Raw genomic sequence first — 17,898 nt, 5'->3', positions numbered from 1 at the left:
TAAACTAATGGAAACTGCAGCAGCAATTTCCATTAGTGCGATCCGATTGCGATGCGATTTTGGTCAAAGCGCAATAGTTGTCCTGCCGCGTTTTGTATGCGATTGAGCTGGACTATAATGAGTATAGTAGCTCAATCGCAATCGCATAATGGAAATTGAAACGCGACTGCGATCGGAATCGCGATCGCATTTCATAGTGGAAAAGAGCCCTAAAGCTTTTGTACAGACCCCATCACAGCAAGATATGACTCGTTCATTTTCAAGCTGCATATATTTGCATCATCTTGCAGCGACAATTCTTTGCATCTCACTGATCATCCTTAATTATCTAAAATCATAGCAGAATATGGATGAAAAGGTTTGCTTATTGGCATGATTACCATCTTTAACCATTGCAAGCAGGGCCAGATTTACCAGAAGGCAATGTAGGCACGTGCCTACAGGCACCTGATGGAAAGGCGGCTCACTTCCCTTCCTTAGTGCCTCTCTCACTCCTTCCCTGTGCAAAGGCAAGCTCTTGGCATTCCACTGGCAAGGTGTAGGTTCATGGAGTGTGAACTATAGGGTGCCAGGACATCTATGCCTAAAGGCTCCTGTGAGGTAAATCTGGGCCTGATTGCAGGACCAGGGCTCTCCCATCCCTGGCTTAGAGGACATAATGGATTTGTGCTTATCCTAGCAGAGAGCTGTTCTTGAGCTGCAGAGTTTAAGGCCAGCATGGCTTTCCCTCCTCCAGCTGTTAAATGGCTGCAAGGTATCTTCTGAGGCTGCAGGCAATGTGTGGAGAGGTCTCTACAGACCTGACACTCCTGCCCAACAAGTACATCAGTGATTGAGTCAACTACATAGCGCATGTAGGTCATGGAGCCGTGGGGCAGAATTCTAGGGAAACTAATTTGAGCATTATTATGGGACAGTGCTAGGGATGCTACACTAGGGGGCTGCTCACAAGTTCATGTTTTTTTTGTTTTTGTTTTCACAATACCAGTGATTGCATGTGTAATGTATTGTAATGGCATCACACTTCATCTTGCAATTTTTTTTTCTGGGGTAAAAAAAAAACAAAAAAAAAAAAAAATTGCATGGCAGGTCTGCTTTTTTCATTTCCAATGTGCAATTTGTGTTTAATGCAGGTCAATAGCAACACAGAAAAATTGTGCATACTATTTCGAAATTAGATTTTTTTCCCCCATGTAAATTAAGGTCATTGGTATGCATTAAAAAAAAAACTGAATTTGATGTAAGTGGACTGTACTTTCTTCACTCTGTATTGTTAAATTTACACCACGCCCTATGTTAAGGGCCTGTGGAAAAGCAAACCTGTAATCATTTGATCCTTTTTCTAATAAAATACTTTTGAAACTAAAAAAAAACTGAAAAGGAGTGCAATTGAAAGGGAACATGGACCTATTAGGAGTACCATTATTCAACACAATGGGGACAGTATACCAGGGGGTTAAAACCAAGTAGTGCATGAGGCCTGGTGCATGGTGCACTGCTTAGAATAATTCTGAAGGTCATCTTACTGCCCATACAGCTCATTGCATGCAGGCTTTGCACTAACATCTATGTCCAGTTTCCATTGCAGTTCACACACCTATAATGCGCGCATTAAGCAACTGACCATTGAACCTAGCCTCAAACTTTGGCTGCTTTTTCAGTTTCCACACCATGATGTAATTTTTATTTTACGTGATTGGCTCGATCACATCTCATTACAGAAGACAAATTGTATAACCATTACCTGATTGGGAGTGAATGGCGGAATTGACCTCCTCGGTGGTGTAAAGGGAAAAGGTGGGCGCATGGGGTGATGCACCAATGGAGATTGCTGGAAAAAAAAAAATATATAAAGCTTGTTAAAAAAAAAGCACAAGGACAATGAGCACAATTTTGCCTTCATAAAGCTTTCTTAAAACAGAAGCCATTTCCTAATTTCCATATAGTGTCCCCTTTACACTATCCTGATGAAGTTTTGTATCACTAGTGGGCACTTTCCTGTCCACTTCCTGTCCTAACTGAAGCACACAGTATATGGAGGCTGCCATTCCATTCCCTTTTAAATAATACCAGTTGCCTGGTATCCTGCTGATCTTTCATGGATTAATAGTGTCAAAATCACACACCTGAAACAAGCATGAAACAAATCCAGTCATACTTGAGTCCGAGCACCCGATCTGCATGCTTGTCCAGGGTCTATGGCTTCAAGTATTGGAGACAAAGGATCAGCAGGATAGCCAGGAAATGTGCATGGTTTAAAAAAGGAAAAATGGCATCCTCCATATCCCTCTCACTTCAGGTATGCGTTACCTCCTTGGCGGTATGATTATTTCTGGATTTTTGGGTCTTCTCAGCACATTTCAGACCCTAAAATCAGGGGTAAAACAAAACAAAAAAATCATGCCAACAGAATACCTGCAGCAGCCTCTGCACTTTACTCACCTCCCCGGAATGCAGCGCTGCAATTTTCTCCCTGTCTCCTGGGTGGAGCTGTAACCCTGTAGTGAGGTCGCCAACGACGATCTCAGTGAATCAGAACCTCAAAGGAAAGAAAGGAGAATGGCTGCCGGCGCTTGGATCACCTGGAAGGTGAGTAAAAACCCCCGCTGAGCACCATTGTTCTGCACTCAGCTCCCAGCAGCTAACTCGATCATAGCTCGGGGTTACCACCAGGGAGGTTAAAGGACAACTGTAGTGAGAAGACTATGGAGGCTGGCTGCCACATTTCCTTAATTTTAGAGACTCTGAAGAGAGTCTAAATTCACTTTACCTTTTATTCATGTTAGGCACTATAAGCCCTGCTAAACTGCCGCATTCCCGCTGCAAAATGAGGGGTTTATACCTCCAAATCCCCTCTGCAAAATCCACAACTCTTGGTTGTGGATTTTGCTGCTCATGGAGGCAGAGCTTTGAGCTGCAGCTCTGCCTCCATGCACGTCAATCCCCTGCGGATATCCGCTTCTCCCCCGCCCCTCAGTGAAGGAAGATTGAGACGGGTGGGGAGAAGCGGCGGCGATCAGCATGGATTGACGCGCTTAGAGGCAGAGCTACAGTCCTAAGCTCTGCCTCAAGCAGGAAGCGCTCCCCGGACCTTGTGTCAAATATATAACATTGCATTCTTTCCTTATTTCATTAATTTTTATCTTGATTTTCTTTTAGGTCATAGACTCAAATTTACTGTTGAAACTAATATTAATCAGTTTTTGTATCTTGCTTTAAAGTGTAATGATGTGAAATTATTCTCATTTATTCCCACGCTGAGAATGACCTAACCAATAGATAATATATTTTAGCAAGCACATTAGCTAATACTTGCCAGAGGTCTCCTAGTAGGACTCCGGTTAGAAAGAGAAACTGAAAGCAGATTGCATTCCAGAAATTATTTCTGATGATGTAATTTGCCATGATTGTTGACACAATAGGTGTCCGTAGCTGTGCCAGCTTCAAATCAGGGGTCCTTAGTGAGCAGCGTGGACCTATAGAGCCGTACAGCGCTGTCCTGCGCTATACGCGCACGGCGGCTGCAGCCTGCAAAGAGCTCAAGTCGGAATTCGGCAGTTGCAAGTTGGGATAAACCCATCTGAGCGGACCAGAGGGGGGAGAGATATAACGGCAACATGGAGAGCAGTTACAGTGCCTCCTATCACACAATGGTTTATGCTGAATCGGCGTCAGGTAAATCTTCCCGACGTGACTCCTTAGCTATATATATGTACTATCAGTGTACAAAATACTTTTCATCAGCCATAATACTTATCATTAACATTGCTACACATACAAATCTTCATGTTAAAGGGACTTAAAATGAAGAATTTAGCCATAGTGCCCCTTTAACATCGCATCAAATGCAATGGCCCACTGTGAAAGAGGCCTAAAAGTATTAGAGGCAAGGGATCACCATAACAGCCCAGCAACTGGTATTGCTTAAAAAGGAAATAAATATGGCAACTGCTTCAGATGTCCTTGAAGTGAGGGAATTATGGAGGCTGACATTTGTTTCCTTTTGAGAACAGTGAAAGTTACCAGGATGCCCTGCCAATCATGTGCCCTCAATCCTTTGGCAGCATCTGGTGTCAGACATGAGGGCAGAGATCAATCCAACAATCTGTAACTGGCATGGCCACAAGAATTTATGTACACATCACATCATTTACCTGTCTAACAAAGCGCTGTCGGAATGGCTTGGGGGACATTCTTCCCATTTCCGGACCCTTCAGCCTCTGTGCACTCAGGTACCCCCTCTGCATAGGGGAGCCCAGGAACTCCAGGTTGGTTGGTGGTATATATGGTGCCTTGTCCATCACTCTTAGGATAGCCTTATCCTACAGGATGTGGTGCAAAAACTCATCAGTTGCAGATTACATGCACAAGCAAAATATGAATGGAAAGATTTTGAAATACTAAAAAATATTTTTCATATGGATTACTGGCCTGGAGAGAAAAACTAGAGGCCCGTTTTCACAGCAGCACTAGCCCAAATGACATCACACACGTGCTATGCCAGTAGTCACATGGGAAATACAGTAAGAACACTTGAGAGACAACGTGACAGGTAAAGTATAATGCACTAGCACCGGGGGGGCACATAATACAATTTTAGTTACAACAGCCAGGTTCACAATTTATCAGAATTCACTTAAGCAGCCCTTCTGGAGTCTAGTGACTGTCGAAAACATTTCAACCAAGACCATACCTTCAGGGCCGGCGCTACCATAGAGGCAAAGGAGGCAGCTGCCCCAGGGCCCCAGAGCTTGTAGGGGCCCCCAGTGGCTACAAGAGGAATAAAAACATTTCAAATCGGCCTTATAGTTTGAGAAGTTTCAAAGGAAAAAAAACACATTTAAAAACCTGCCGACTTTAATGGTTAATAGCAAATCCACCTTAAATGCTAGAAACCCTAAATTTGCAGGATATGTTGAGATCATTAGGAATAAGGAAAAAAACAATTTTTCAAAAAGACCTTATAGTTTTTGAGAAAATCGATTTTAAAGTTTCGAAGGAAAAAAGTATACTTTTAAATGTGGTAAATTTCACTTTTAGTAGCAAACCTAACGGTAGTGTAATTTTACATGCATCAAACGAAAGCGCAATAAATTTCCTGACGGGGTTTCCAGGGGGTCTATACGCAGCGCTTCGGCCAGGCATTGCTATACAGCCGCAATATGGCTGTATGAAGATCTCTGGCATTTTTTCCTATTTTCCCATTTTTTTTTTTTATGTTTAGAGTGTGGGAATTAAAAAAAAAAAAAAAATTATGTGGGCCCCCCCCTCCTGAAACTTTTTAACCCCTTGTCCCCCATGCAGGCTGGGATAGCCAGAATGTGGAGCTCCGACCGATTGGGACTTCACACCCTGACTATACCAGCTGCAAAAAAGGTCCCCTAATGCCGATTTTTGTTCTGGGGTATATGTTGGGGGACCACCCCCCAGGTTTATTTTGCCCTGGGGCCCCATTGTTGCTTAAACCGGCCCTGCATACCTTATATGTAGCTGTGCACATGCAGTCATTTTAACAATGGTGAGAGACCAGACAGATTTTTGTTCCCATGGACCCTGCATCATGCTGCTCCTTTTCCCCCTGGCCAGTCCTCCCATGTGCTGGGCAGGGAGAACGCCACTGGGATTCCAGTTGATCCACGCAAGCGCACTGTGTTGCAGCACTTGCACTGCGCTCCCGTCATTCACACTCACTACATCGCCCATTCACTTGCACTGCTGCATAATCTGTGCAGTACACAAGAATCATGCAGCAACGTGCTGCAGCCTTTGCATTATCATTTCAGCCATTTGGATACATCTGGCACACCAAGTTACATGGGGTGAACTGTGCAAGTCTCCCCTTGTGGCGGGGATGCGACAGGAAAGCACAATGCAGGGCGAAGTAGCGCACAAGTGTTAACAGCCTTACTGTTAATAGCAAAGAGTATTTACTGATCACAGCAGTTTGCACAGAGTCCAAACCTCTTCTGCTGCCTTCCGAATCCATCCTTGCATAAAGAGTACGTGTAGTGGATCCACTAACGGCCAATATGAGTATGCAAGTAGTTAGGTAAATACCATTTAGTGATGGTGATGCTTCCACCAACCTGCAAAGCTAAAGCAGTGCTCGTGTGAAAAGGTCCAGCCTGAACACCACCAACACAATATCTCATGGGGTGGGGGGCGGTATTGAATTTATTTTAAGTCAGCTGTGGCACCCAGTCCAGACACCAGTGTTGGAATAATGTTTGGAGTCCAATGATTTATCCATTTGACTGCTACTCCCAACATTAACCCTATCCTTCCCATTAGATTAAAAAAAAATTAAATATTTAACAGTACAATAATTTATAGCACCACCAACAGTCTGTACCTCCAGTATTTGCCCAGAAACCGGTGATGCTACTTTAGAGCTGTCCCATGTTCTGGAATCCATGCTGGCCTGGGGGAGAAAAAAAAAAAAAAAAAAATATAAGACATTTCCATGTTCGTCTAACACTGCAACAGAGGAGAAGGAAAGGGCAACATACCAGGTATTCTGTATCAAACTCTGCCCAGCTCGTTCCAATTCCACTGTCTACAACAGCACTGTCCACACTCTGCAAGACAGAAAATAGGTAATCCCAGTGCAGTCCAGAAAAAGGTTAGATTAAAGCGGACAGAATTCATTACTAGGTTCCTCCATTGCCGGACACCACCTACCAGGGCTGTGGAGTCGGTACAAAAATCTTCAGACTCCAACACCTCAGTTTCTGAAACCACGACTCCGACTCCAACTCCGGGTGTCCAAAATTGCCCCGACTCAAACTCGACTGACTCCACAGCCCTGCTACCTAATCAAGCATTTTGCCGGATTCTGTCCCGGCAATATGAAACGAAGGGAGGGATTCCTCCAATAAATGTAAAATATATTTTATATTTGTCATCATGCAGCTGAAAAAAGGCTGCTATTTATTATTATCATTTAGAAAAGAGATTTTATTTCTGAAATCTTGTATTTATAAATAAAAATACACACACACACACACACACACACTTTATTGTCCAATCGGGTGACTTAATAAAGATTGGGTGATAAAATTCCTTAGAACAGATCAGGTCACTTATCACTGTATTCCTTTGTTTCCAAACTAGATTTTATTTTTTGATTAAGAGTTTGCAGTAAAGTAAAATGTATGTTATATTGGCCTCAATTCACTAAGGTTTATCAAACATTATCAAATGTTTGATAATTTACCTCATGGGTAAAATCTAATTTTTAATTCACTAAGGTGTTATATATTTATCAAATGTTTTATTGCTAAAAATGTTCAATACATTTATAACATCTTAGTGAATTCAAAATTAGATTTTATTCATGAGGTAAATTATCGTTTGATAAAGTGTTTGATAAAGCTTAGTGAATTGAGGCCATTGTGTTTGCATATTGAGTTCCTTACAGTACCCATACATGGTACAATAAAAACATTCAATTTTCCCTTTTTTTTTTAACCAGAACTATCGAATTAAAATCTTTTCGATCAAGAAAAACGAACGATTATCCAGTTTTTCTCAAAAATCTGATCAGACATGTTGGAAAAATCTTCATATTGTAACGGAATAAGCAAACTAAATGATCTAATAAAAATAAATAAATGAAAAAAATTGTATTATGTATGGGCACCATTAGACTGGAAAAATCTCTCATCCCTGGTTTGCGCTAAATAGTGCAATAAATTACAGTAAAAGTAAAATGTATGTTATTTTGTGATTGCACAGCCTACTTGTGAAATACTGGTCTTATCAATTAATATCTTGTGGTTAATTTTGCTGTGAAGTTTGTTTTGAGCTTATAGCAAGAAGTATTTTGTGGATTGTTTAAGAAGCAGTAATTAGATTTGCCTTTGTTCTAATCTATCTCTCTATGGCCCATATGCAATTCACTTTTTCTCCTGAGTTTTCTCCTAGATGATAATTTTAAACTTGTCAATAAAATGCCTTTTAAGCCACCAGAAAGCAAGAAAATACTCAAAATAATTTTGATAGTACTTTTTCACCTGCTTTTTGGTGTTTTTTTTTTGGTTTAAAAGTGCTGGAAAGTTATTTAGAATCAAAAATTAAAAAATTATCTCCTAGGAGAAAACTCAGGTGAAAAAGAGAATTGCATATGGCCCTATCTCTTATTTTAAAATTATTGTCCTGAAGTTTTCACTCCTTTTACCAATTGTTTGAGAAACCTCGATCTCAAATTCAGAGTTGGGCATATGATATTTAAGACTCCTGTTTAAGAAACCTTACATTTTTTATTACCTTTGGTTACAGTTTATGTGACAATCAAAAATATGTGTAAATAGCCCGACAGAAAGAAGAACTAGACCAGAAGCAAAATCTAGCAGCAGAATAAGGCAGTGGTGTGCATGTTCATGTATGCTGGTGATAATTGGGAAGTAGGATGTAGCTCAGTCTGATGCTTTGAGTGCGAGTGAGGGGGGCAATGAGAGGGCTGCGACATCTGCAGTGGCGTAGCTATTGAGCTCTGGGCCCCAGTGCAAGTTTTACATTCTCCCCCCAAGCACTCTATACATAATTGATATAGTGCTACAAAACCTGCCAAAAACAACTACAGTGTCAGAGGTGTGAAAGGGGAATGGGAACAGTTTATTAATGATTACTACAATTCACAGTATCTATAGAAGTGATTATTATGAGCACAGGACCAATAAAGAACTAATATTGCAGTTGAGGGAGAGCCTGAAGGAGCCCCTCTGACCCAAGGGCCCCGATGCGGTCGCAACCTCTGCAACCCCTATTGCTACGCCCCTGGACATCTGACATCTACACAAGATGACTGTTAAGCAAATCCAGGTGGCCAAATAAAATATGGAAAAATGATTTATGTGCAATACACAAGCTGTGCTTTGCATATGTTATGCCAGGAAACCCCAATTCACAAAACTGCGCACTGCACTAAGCAGTGGTCTCATGCATACTTGGATACCATACAATATGCAGAAACCCACACCCCATAATAAGCCTGAACTAGAATGAAGCTTGAATCAAACTGCAAGAGCTTTTTAAAAGCTTGTGATTTGAAAAGCTCTGCTAATGTAATACTGTGGATGATTTTTACAAAATCACATCGCTCCAGTGAGAACACACACATAGGGCTTGATTCACTAAGACAAATAGCATGCCTTAGAGTTAACACGCCTTAGAGTAGCATAGTGAGCGCTACATTATCCCCACACTTTGGCCCAATAGGCTGCCTGTCATTTGACAGGCAGCCTATTGGGCCAAAGTACAGGGATAATGTCCTTTAAAGTGATTGGACCTGCAGGGGCTCAGGGCAAGACAAGTGGAGCTCTCGTCTTTGCCAATTAGCAGGCACAAGTTTGTAGTGCTCGCAATGCTGCTCTGATAAGGTATGTTAGCTCTAATAAGGCGTGCTATTTGTCTTCGTGAATAAAGCACATAGTATTACAACAACAAGAGCTTTAAAAAAACAACAAAAAAACAACAACAACAAAAAAAAACAAAGCTTAGAAAAGCTCTAGTAGTGTTTGAACCAGCCCGTAGTGGTAGAAATCTACTTGTGCGTTTAGCATCTTAAAGGAGACCTGCTTAAATGCGTACATATTTAAAGGGAATGTGCAAATTTGGGAACAGGGAGAAGCTGAAAGATGGCGCACCTTGCTCTAAGTAATCTAGAGGCTATATAAAATATATGGTCCCACTAAACCCAAAATTCAACAAGGCAAATTCTCAGATCAGTCATGTTTAGTGTAAACACGATTACCACCTATGGAACTGAATTTTTTCAGGTGAAAGACATTGTGCAGCTGTGCACCAATATCTTAAAGCTGAAGACCTGTAGTGCCTCTACCTTCCCGGTTACAAAAAGGTGGTCTTACAAGTGCTTATCACCTACTTTCTATGAAATGCTCATCCCACCTGCTCATGATGACATTTTGTAACAAAGCAGCATTGTGGGAAATTTATTGTGCCTAATTTTTCACAATGTTGGGCGTTACATGGTCACACCTGATTGACCTACCCAGCAGGGACTGATCTAGGGGGGGGGGGGGGGGGGGCAAGCGGGTATCTTGCCCCAGGCGCAGTTTGTGGAATTCTTAAAAAGGCGGCAAAATGAATGGCAGTTTAGGCACCAAAACCTGACCTTTAGGCGCCAAAACCTGACCTTGCCCCAGGCCCAGGCGCAACTTGGTCTTGATCCGTCCCTGCTACCCAGCAACAAGATGCAGACAGGAGAGGACACAAACATTTGACCCATTAAAAAAAAAAAAAAAAAAAAAAAAAAAAAAAAAAAAAAAGTGTTGTCGACTGCTTTATACATTGCTTATATTCACTTCTCTTGGGAATATTAGTAAGTAAGTTAGCCAACATGGATGACCACTTTTCTATTGAGTTGTGCTATAAACACCCCATCTCTAAAGACTCATTTTTCCAACACATGGTACAGCTAAAGGGAAGGGGGGGGGGGGGGGGGAAACTACAAATGGTTACTAGAAAATGCATACAGCTTACCTCTAGAGTTGGTTGGCCATGGAAGGCTTTCATGACTGCGGGATCTCCCAAATCAGATTCATTTAAGCGTGTACTTTCTGCATGGCCCTCCATGTCTATAGAGAGGTCTATAGAGAGGTCAACATCTTTCAGCGATTTTGTGACCATTTTCATCTCTTTCTTTGAGGAGTCCTCCCTTTCCTCTTCATCCGGCTGTGTCAGTCTACTATCGCTGTCCTCTGGCTGTATGTGGCCATCAGCTCCTTCCCCTGCCTGTGTCAGTTCATCAGGTGGTTTTTCCTCTTCACGTGTTGGCTCAGGTTTCTGGTCTAGTGTTCTGCTTAGGTCATCTTTGGGGTTTTCATCTTCTGATTCCTCATGATCTTAAACAACATCGTTTAGTTTTACTCACTAGAGGAATCATTTTACGTGAAATTATTTTTGCAGCAAAATCTGTATTTTATTTGAAATGCAATAAAATTAAAGTGAACCCGAGGTGAAAAACTGAAGAGAATTATATTTATCCTACTCCTAAAAATTACTTTTTAGACATCCCAGGATTTTATCTTATATTTAAACATTTAGAAAGTAGATTGAATGTTTTGTTGTCTCTGCTCAGTTGCAGTCTATTAAGTGTCCCAAAATGAAAATACATGACCTATATTGACCCTGTCTCTTCTCCCTCTGCTCTCGGAAATATGTAGAAAAATGTATTCTGCCAGGAAAACGTATGGCTGCGATTTGCTTATCAGTGATGTTTACCATATTCCTGACAAGGTACTGACAAGACAAAAGCTGCTTTACTTGTTTTTTATTTTGCGGCCTGAAGAGTTAAACACCCTGGTTATTAATATGCTTTGTACTGTACATACACCTGTTTCTCTCATGTCACATATCGCCTCGGGTACACTTTAAGTGGGCCCAATCTGGATAAAGAAAAGGAACCATGCACATCAAAAGACCCTGCAGAGATCCACCATCTTGATCTTATTTCTAGTATTTGCAGGCCCCAGTGAAAGTGTTGCAGTAGCCCACCAGAGACGCTACAAATCCCTTCAGGGGCATAACTACTGGGGCAACAGCATGGTCCGAGGCTCCATCTTATACTGCACATATAGTCAAACTACAAACTCAGTATTAACTCACCAGTATAATATCACACCCCAGTACTCAGGGCCAGTTCTAGAGTTTTTGCTGCCTGAGGCAGACTTGTGAAGATGGGCCTCCAACCCCCCCCCCCCCCCCCCTCCCTCGAATTGGAATGATTGCTCAGCACCCGACACTTTAATGTTCTCACATGACATGCTGCAGCTCAACACCACAATAGCACACTGGCTGGCTTTGAGTCTGACAAACTGCTCACCCTCAGCCACTCCATTCCATTCCTTCTCAGTCAGGACAGCAATACCACCTCCTCCCTTCTGCTGTGCAAGTCAAATGAAACACTGCTACTATCCTGCCTCCCCCCTCCTTACTGTCAGACTCCTCACACAGCACAACAAGCCGCTTTTCCCCAATGATGACCTCTTCACCTCGCTTTCCTCTCACTTCTCCTAATCTGACTGCATGCCGTTAGTGTAAACCAGAGGTGCCCACACTTTTTGGGCTTGTGAGCTACTTTGAAAAATTAGCAAGTCAAAATGATCTACCTATGTACAATTTTAAGAGCACACTTGTATATACAGAATGGAAAATGTAGCGGGGTCGAGATCTACCAAGAAGTCCTTCGCGATCTACTGGTAGATCGCGATCTACCAAATGGGCACCCCTGGTGTTAACAGTACAAAAATGCCACCCCTGTAATCTCTGCACCTGATGCAAATGTTTCACCTTGCTTCATGAGACAACCAGCCCTGCCTGTACTGTTCCACCCCAAGTACTACCAACCCCCAGTATAATCACCCCCTCAAGTACTGCTCCTTTAGTAGCCATACAACCTTTCCAGCACAGTCTCCATCCCCAGTTTTACTGTATTGTTTGGTGCTTTGCGCAGCAACAATACATGGTTGCCTCTGCCTCTTTTCCACAGGTGGCTGAACTGCTCATTTGCCAGGCACTTCAGCCTCCCGACCACAAGCACCACTACATGTAGTCTAATGGCAGTGTTTGGTAACACTGATGTCACGTTTGACATGCAGTGGTTAGGGTTCTTTTAAATCAGTTGCTCAGTGTCACACCTGACTACGGGAACCACTGTACTCCGATGCAACTCCATGTGGAGGCCGCTTGTCTACCACCTGTGCTGAGCGCTTGCAAGCACCCGGAGCAGCTGACAGGTGGTGAACAGACCACCCTTTAACTGCCCATGGAAAAGAGTATTTAGTCTTCTCACCTCCTGCAGGTTCAGAGTGGTGCAGTCTCAAAACTAGAACACTCGCATGAAGCAGAGCATTGCCCCAACTAAAAAACTGCAGAATATAGTAACTGGACCTAGGTTTACACATTGCTGTATTCATTTAAGCAATGCATATAGACCCACATGCAATTAACTTTTTCTCCTGCGTTTTCTCCTAAGTGATATTTTCACACTTGTTAAAATGTCTTTTAGGCCTCTTTCACAGTTGAACATTGCGGTTTAATGCAAAGTTAAAGTCGCACCGCAAACCTACAACGCAATGCCCCCAAAAAAGTCGCACCGCACCTTAAAGAGAATCTGTATTGTTAAAATCGCTCAAAAGTAAACATACCAGTGCGTTAGGGGACATCTATTACCCTCTGTCACAATTTCGCCGCATTACAAGTGGTTAAAAACAGTTTTAAAAAGTTTGTTTGTAAACAAACAAAATGGCCACCAAAACAGGAAGTAGGTTGATGTACAGTATGTCCACACATAGAAAATACATCCATACATAAGCAGGCTGTATACAGCATTCCTTTTGAATCTCAAGAGATCATTTGTGTGTTTCTTTCCCCCATGCACTGAAGTTTCAGGCTGCTCTTTTCTTCTTGCAAACAGCTTTGCCCTTGTTTGTAATTCCTCAGTATGGCCTAGTGCACACCGGAGCGTTTCCGCTGCGGTTTGCGATCTGCTTGCGGGTGCGGATCTGCTAGGGTAATGCATTTCAATGGGGTGGTGCACACCAGAGCGGGAGGCGTTTTGCAGAAACGCATACTCCCGGGCTGCAGCAGATTTTGGATTGCGGATGCGTTTCTGCCTCAATGTTAAGTATAGGAAAAACGCAAACCGCTCTGAAAAACGGCACTTCAGAGCGGTTTGCCAGGCGTTTTTTGTTACAGTAGCTGTTCAGTAACAGCTTTACTGTAACAATACATGAAATCTACTACACCAAAAACGCTACACAAAACCGCAAAACGCTAGCTGAAACGCTGCAGAAAAATAAGAAAAAGCGTTTCAAAATCTGCTAGCATTTTGCGGATCTGCTAGCGGTTTTTGGTGTGCACCAGGCCTATGTGAAAGCCCAGCCAGCTCAGAGGACGATTTATCCAGCTGATTAGAGCAGCTTCTCTCTTATCTAAATAACACACAGGCAGTGTGCATAGAGGGGCCAGAAAGGGTGAGTTCATAGCAGAACCACAACACTGAAGAACTTGGCAGCCTTCCAGACACAGGCCGACAAGTCTGACAGGGGAAAGATACATTGATTTATTACAGAGACTGTCATAGTAGAAAGTGCTGCAGTTAGCCAGAACACATTAGAATAGCTTTTGGAACATGTAGGATGATAAACAGGATGCAATTTTTGTTACGGAGTCTCTTTAATGCCCCGTTACGGTTGCACACAGTAGAGCATACAGGCAAATGAAAAGTATGCTTCCAAGTCATTACTGAGCATGTGCAAACAGTCCAACGCAGCTAATAACGTGTATAATGCACTGCATGCAGTACTTTCACTTAACGTGCAGCGTTAGTCACCAATGCAACGTGTGCACTGTGAATGGGGCATCGATTTTTCATTGCAGCGAGTTATTCTGCGTTAAATGTTTTAACGTGCAACGTCAACATCCCACTGTGAAAGAGGCCTTAAAGAGACTCTGAAGCGAGAATAAATCTCGCTTCAGAGCTCATAGTTAGCAGGGGCATGTGTGCCCCTGCTAAATCACCGTTATCCCGCGGCTAAACGGGGGTCCCTTACCCCCCGAAATCCCCTCCGTGCAGCCGGGGATCTCTTCCTGGTTGAAGCAGGGCTAACCGCCGCAGCCCTGCCCCACGCACGTCTCAGCGCGTATCTCCGCCTCTCCCCCGCCCCTCTCAGTCTTCCTTCACTGAGAGGGGCGGGGGAGAGGTGGCGATGCGCCGCTGATAGACGCGACTAGAGGCAGGGCTGCAGCCGTTAGCCCTGCCTCAAGGAGCAGCAAAATATACGACCAATTTGGGTGTCCATTTTTCAGGGGGGGGTTGGGTTGGGGGGTGAAGGGACCCCCGTTTAGCCGCGGGATAGCGGCGTTTTAGCAGGGTCACACAGTGTCTCTTTAAAGGGAACAGAGACAAAAGCACCCTCATGTATTTTACCATATATATCAATGGGAACATGACAGTAAATTCATCAGAGCTGATAACAGGCAGATTTAGCAGCGAAGAATGAAACAGAGCAGGGTAGGTGTTTGCTGTAATGTTCCCATTGATATATATGGTAAGATACATGAGGGTGCTTCGTCTCTGGTTCTCTTTAAACTACCAACAATTAAGAGAATCCTTAAAGGACCTCTGTCACGAAAATCTTAAAATTTACAATACATGTAAACCTAAAAAAAATAAAAAGAAGAAGTTTCTTCCAAGAAATCGTAAAATTTGAAAAAAAACAAAAATAAGTAAATTTCTTCCAGAGTAAAATGAGCCATACATTACTTTTCTCCTATGTTGCTGTCACTTCGTTAGTAAAAAATCTGACATTAAGTTACAGCAACATAGGAGAAAAGTAATGTATGGCTCATTTTACTCTGGAAGAAATTTACTTATTTTTAGGAGTCTTAAATTTTACGATTTTCGCGACAGTCAGTTCCTCTAATACTTTCGATAGTCTTTTTCCACCTACTTTTTGGTACTTTTTTCAATTGCGAAATGCTGAATTGTAAATTTAAAGAGAAATTGAAAAATTATCTCCTCGGAGAAAAAGGTATTTGCATATGGGCCATACTGTGCAATACGCAATTATTATTAAACTTCACTTCAGGCCTTGTTTACACTATACAAAGCAGGTGGTAGTGCATCGTACATATTACAGCACCTGCGTTGCCCTCTATTGTAGGGCTACTGATCCCATTCAGTGACAGTAAATGGGATAGCACTGCAGGCCAAAATGCATGCAGTAGTTTGTTATCCAAACACACTTCTACGTAGTGCAAAATTGGGAATCTAGGCACTTCTGATGTACTGTACTGATTTATTGCACACTATGGCCCACATGCATTGGCCATTGCGCTGCCTGTGACAGCAGAAATCCAACGCATCGGGACAGCAGCACTGCAAGTTATGCTCACGTTGCATCTAGTACAGTGAAGCATACAGTAAATGAAAAGTATGCCTCACTTTTACTGTTCACAAGCGTATTTAGCTGTAATGCACTGCATGCGTTACAGTGCAGCAACCTGTAATACCGCAACTCTCCTGCTGCACAGTGAACATTGCATAGGTGATGCATTGCAGTGCGGTAAGCCCAGTGCTATCCCACCCATGACGCAAAGTGAGCATGGGCACTGGAGCAGCATTTCGCCCACCTCTCTCCTTACCTGTGGCCACCGATTATCTTACTTTCTGATCAGCGGCCACTTCCTGTATAACTGTCCCCGAGCCCTTGCACGCCGCAGTTCACCGCTACAGACAGAGCGTTCCACTGTGCCAGGACATCCGCTTGCCCATCAGAGCATATACAGGATGTATGTATATGCGCCAATAGGCAAGCCGCTGTCCTGGCACAGCGGGTCATTCTGATCTGAGGTCTGTAGCAGCAGGTGGCGGCATGCTAGGGGCCAGGGACAGTTATACAGGAAGCGGCTGCCGAACCGAAGGCAAGACGATCGGCAGCCGCGTGTGTGTGTGGGGGGGGGGGGGGTTGGTTACTAACTATATATCTGGGCTGGCTACCTGTACTAGGGCAACTAAACTGGCTGCCTATACTGGGCCTAGGGGGCAACTGAACTGGCTGCCTATACTGGGCCTAGGGGGCAACTGAACTGGCTGCCTATACTGGGCCTAGGGGGCAACTGAACTGGCTGCCTATACTGGGCCTAGGGGGCAACTGGACTGGCTGCCTATACTGGGCCTAGGGGGCAACTGGACTGGCTGCCTATACTGGGCCTAGGGGGCAACTGAACTGGCTGCCTATACTGGGCCTAGGGGGCAACTGAACTGGCTGCCTATACTGGGCCTAGGGGGCAACTGAACTGGCTGCCTATACTGGGCCTAGGGGGCAACTGAACTGGCTGCCTATACTGGGCCTAGGGGGCAACTGAACTGGCTGCCTATACTGGGCCTAGGGGGCAACTGAACTGGCTGCCTATACTGGGCCTAGGGGGCAACTGAACTGGCTGCCTATACTGGGCCTAGGGGGCAACTGAACTGGCTGCCTATACTGGGCCTAGGGGGCAACTGAACTGGCTGCCTATACTGGGCCTAGGGGGCAACTGAACTGGCTGCCTATACTGGGCCTAGGGGGCAACTGAACTGGCTGCCTATACTGGGCCTAGGGGGCAACTGAACTGGCTGCCTATACTGGGCCTAGGGGGCAACTGAACTGGCTGCCTATACTGGGCCTAGGGGGCAACTGAACTGGCTGCCTATACTGGGCCTAGGGGGCAACTGAACTGGCTGCCTATACTGGGCCTAGGGGGCAACTGAACTGGCTGCCTATACTGGGCCTAGGGGGCAACTGAACTGGCTGCCTATACTGGGCCTAGGGGGCAACTGAACTGGCTGCCTATACTGGGCCTAGGGGGCAACTGAACTGGCTGCCTATACTGGGCCTAGGGGGCAACTGAACTGGCTGCCTATACTGGGCCTAGGGGGCAACTGAACTGGCTGCCTATACTGGGCCTAGGGGGCAACTGAACTGGCTGCCTATACTGGGCCTAGGGGGCAACTGAACTGGCTGCCTATACTGGGCCTAGGGGGCAACTGAACTGGCTGCCTATACTGGGCCTAGGGGGCAACTGAACTGGCTGCCTATACTGGGCCTAGGGGGCAACTGAACTGGCTGCCTATACTGGGCCTAGGGGGCAACTGAACTGGCTGCCTATACTGGGCCTAGGGGGCAACTGAACTGGCTGCCTATACTGGGCCTAGGGGGCAACTGAACTGGCTGCCTATACTGGGCCTAGGGGGCAACTGAACTGGCTGCCTATACTGGGCCTAGGGGGCAACTGAACTGGCTGCCTATACTGGGCCTAGGGGGCAACTGAACTGGCTGCCTATACTGGGCCTAGGGGGCAACTGAACTGGCTGCCTATACTGGGCCTAGG

At 44.3% G+C, this 17,898-nt stretch overlaps 1 protein-coding gene across 1 annotated transcript in view; it reads right to left on the bottom strand.

Annotated features, from left to right (window-relative positions):
- PATL2 (PAT1 homolog 2) overlaps positions 1 to 17,898 on the bottom strand; it is a 56,601-nt gene that overhangs the window by 32,194 nt on the left and 6,509 nt on the right. The window contains exons 3-7 of the mRNA XM_068266057.1: positions 10,504 to 10,865; positions 6,510 to 6,578; positions 6,353 to 6,421; positions 4,155 to 4,322; positions 1,745 to 1,831 (exon numbers count right to left, since the gene is read on the bottom strand). Coding sequence (XP_068122158.1) covers positions 1,745 to 1,831; positions 4,155 to 4,322; positions 6,353 to 6,421; positions 6,510 to 6,578; positions 10,504 to 10,865 — 755 coding nt within the window. The remainder of the gene's footprint in view (positions 1 to 1,744; positions 1,832 to 4,154; positions 4,323 to 6,352; positions 6,422 to 6,509; positions 6,579 to 10,503; positions 10,866 to 17,898) is intronic.

The sequence above is a fragment of the Hyperolius riggenbachi genome, chromosome 2 (genome assembly GCF_040937935.1).
Source record: "Hyperolius riggenbachi isolate aHypRig1 chromosome 2, aHypRig1.pri, whole genome shotgun sequence".
NCBI lineage: Eukaryota > Metazoa > Chordata > Amphibia > Anura > Hyperoliidae > Hyperolius > Hyperolius riggenbachi.
The sequence above is the reverse complement of the archived record's forward strand: the minus strand, read 5'-3'. Positions and strand labels throughout refer to the sequence as shown.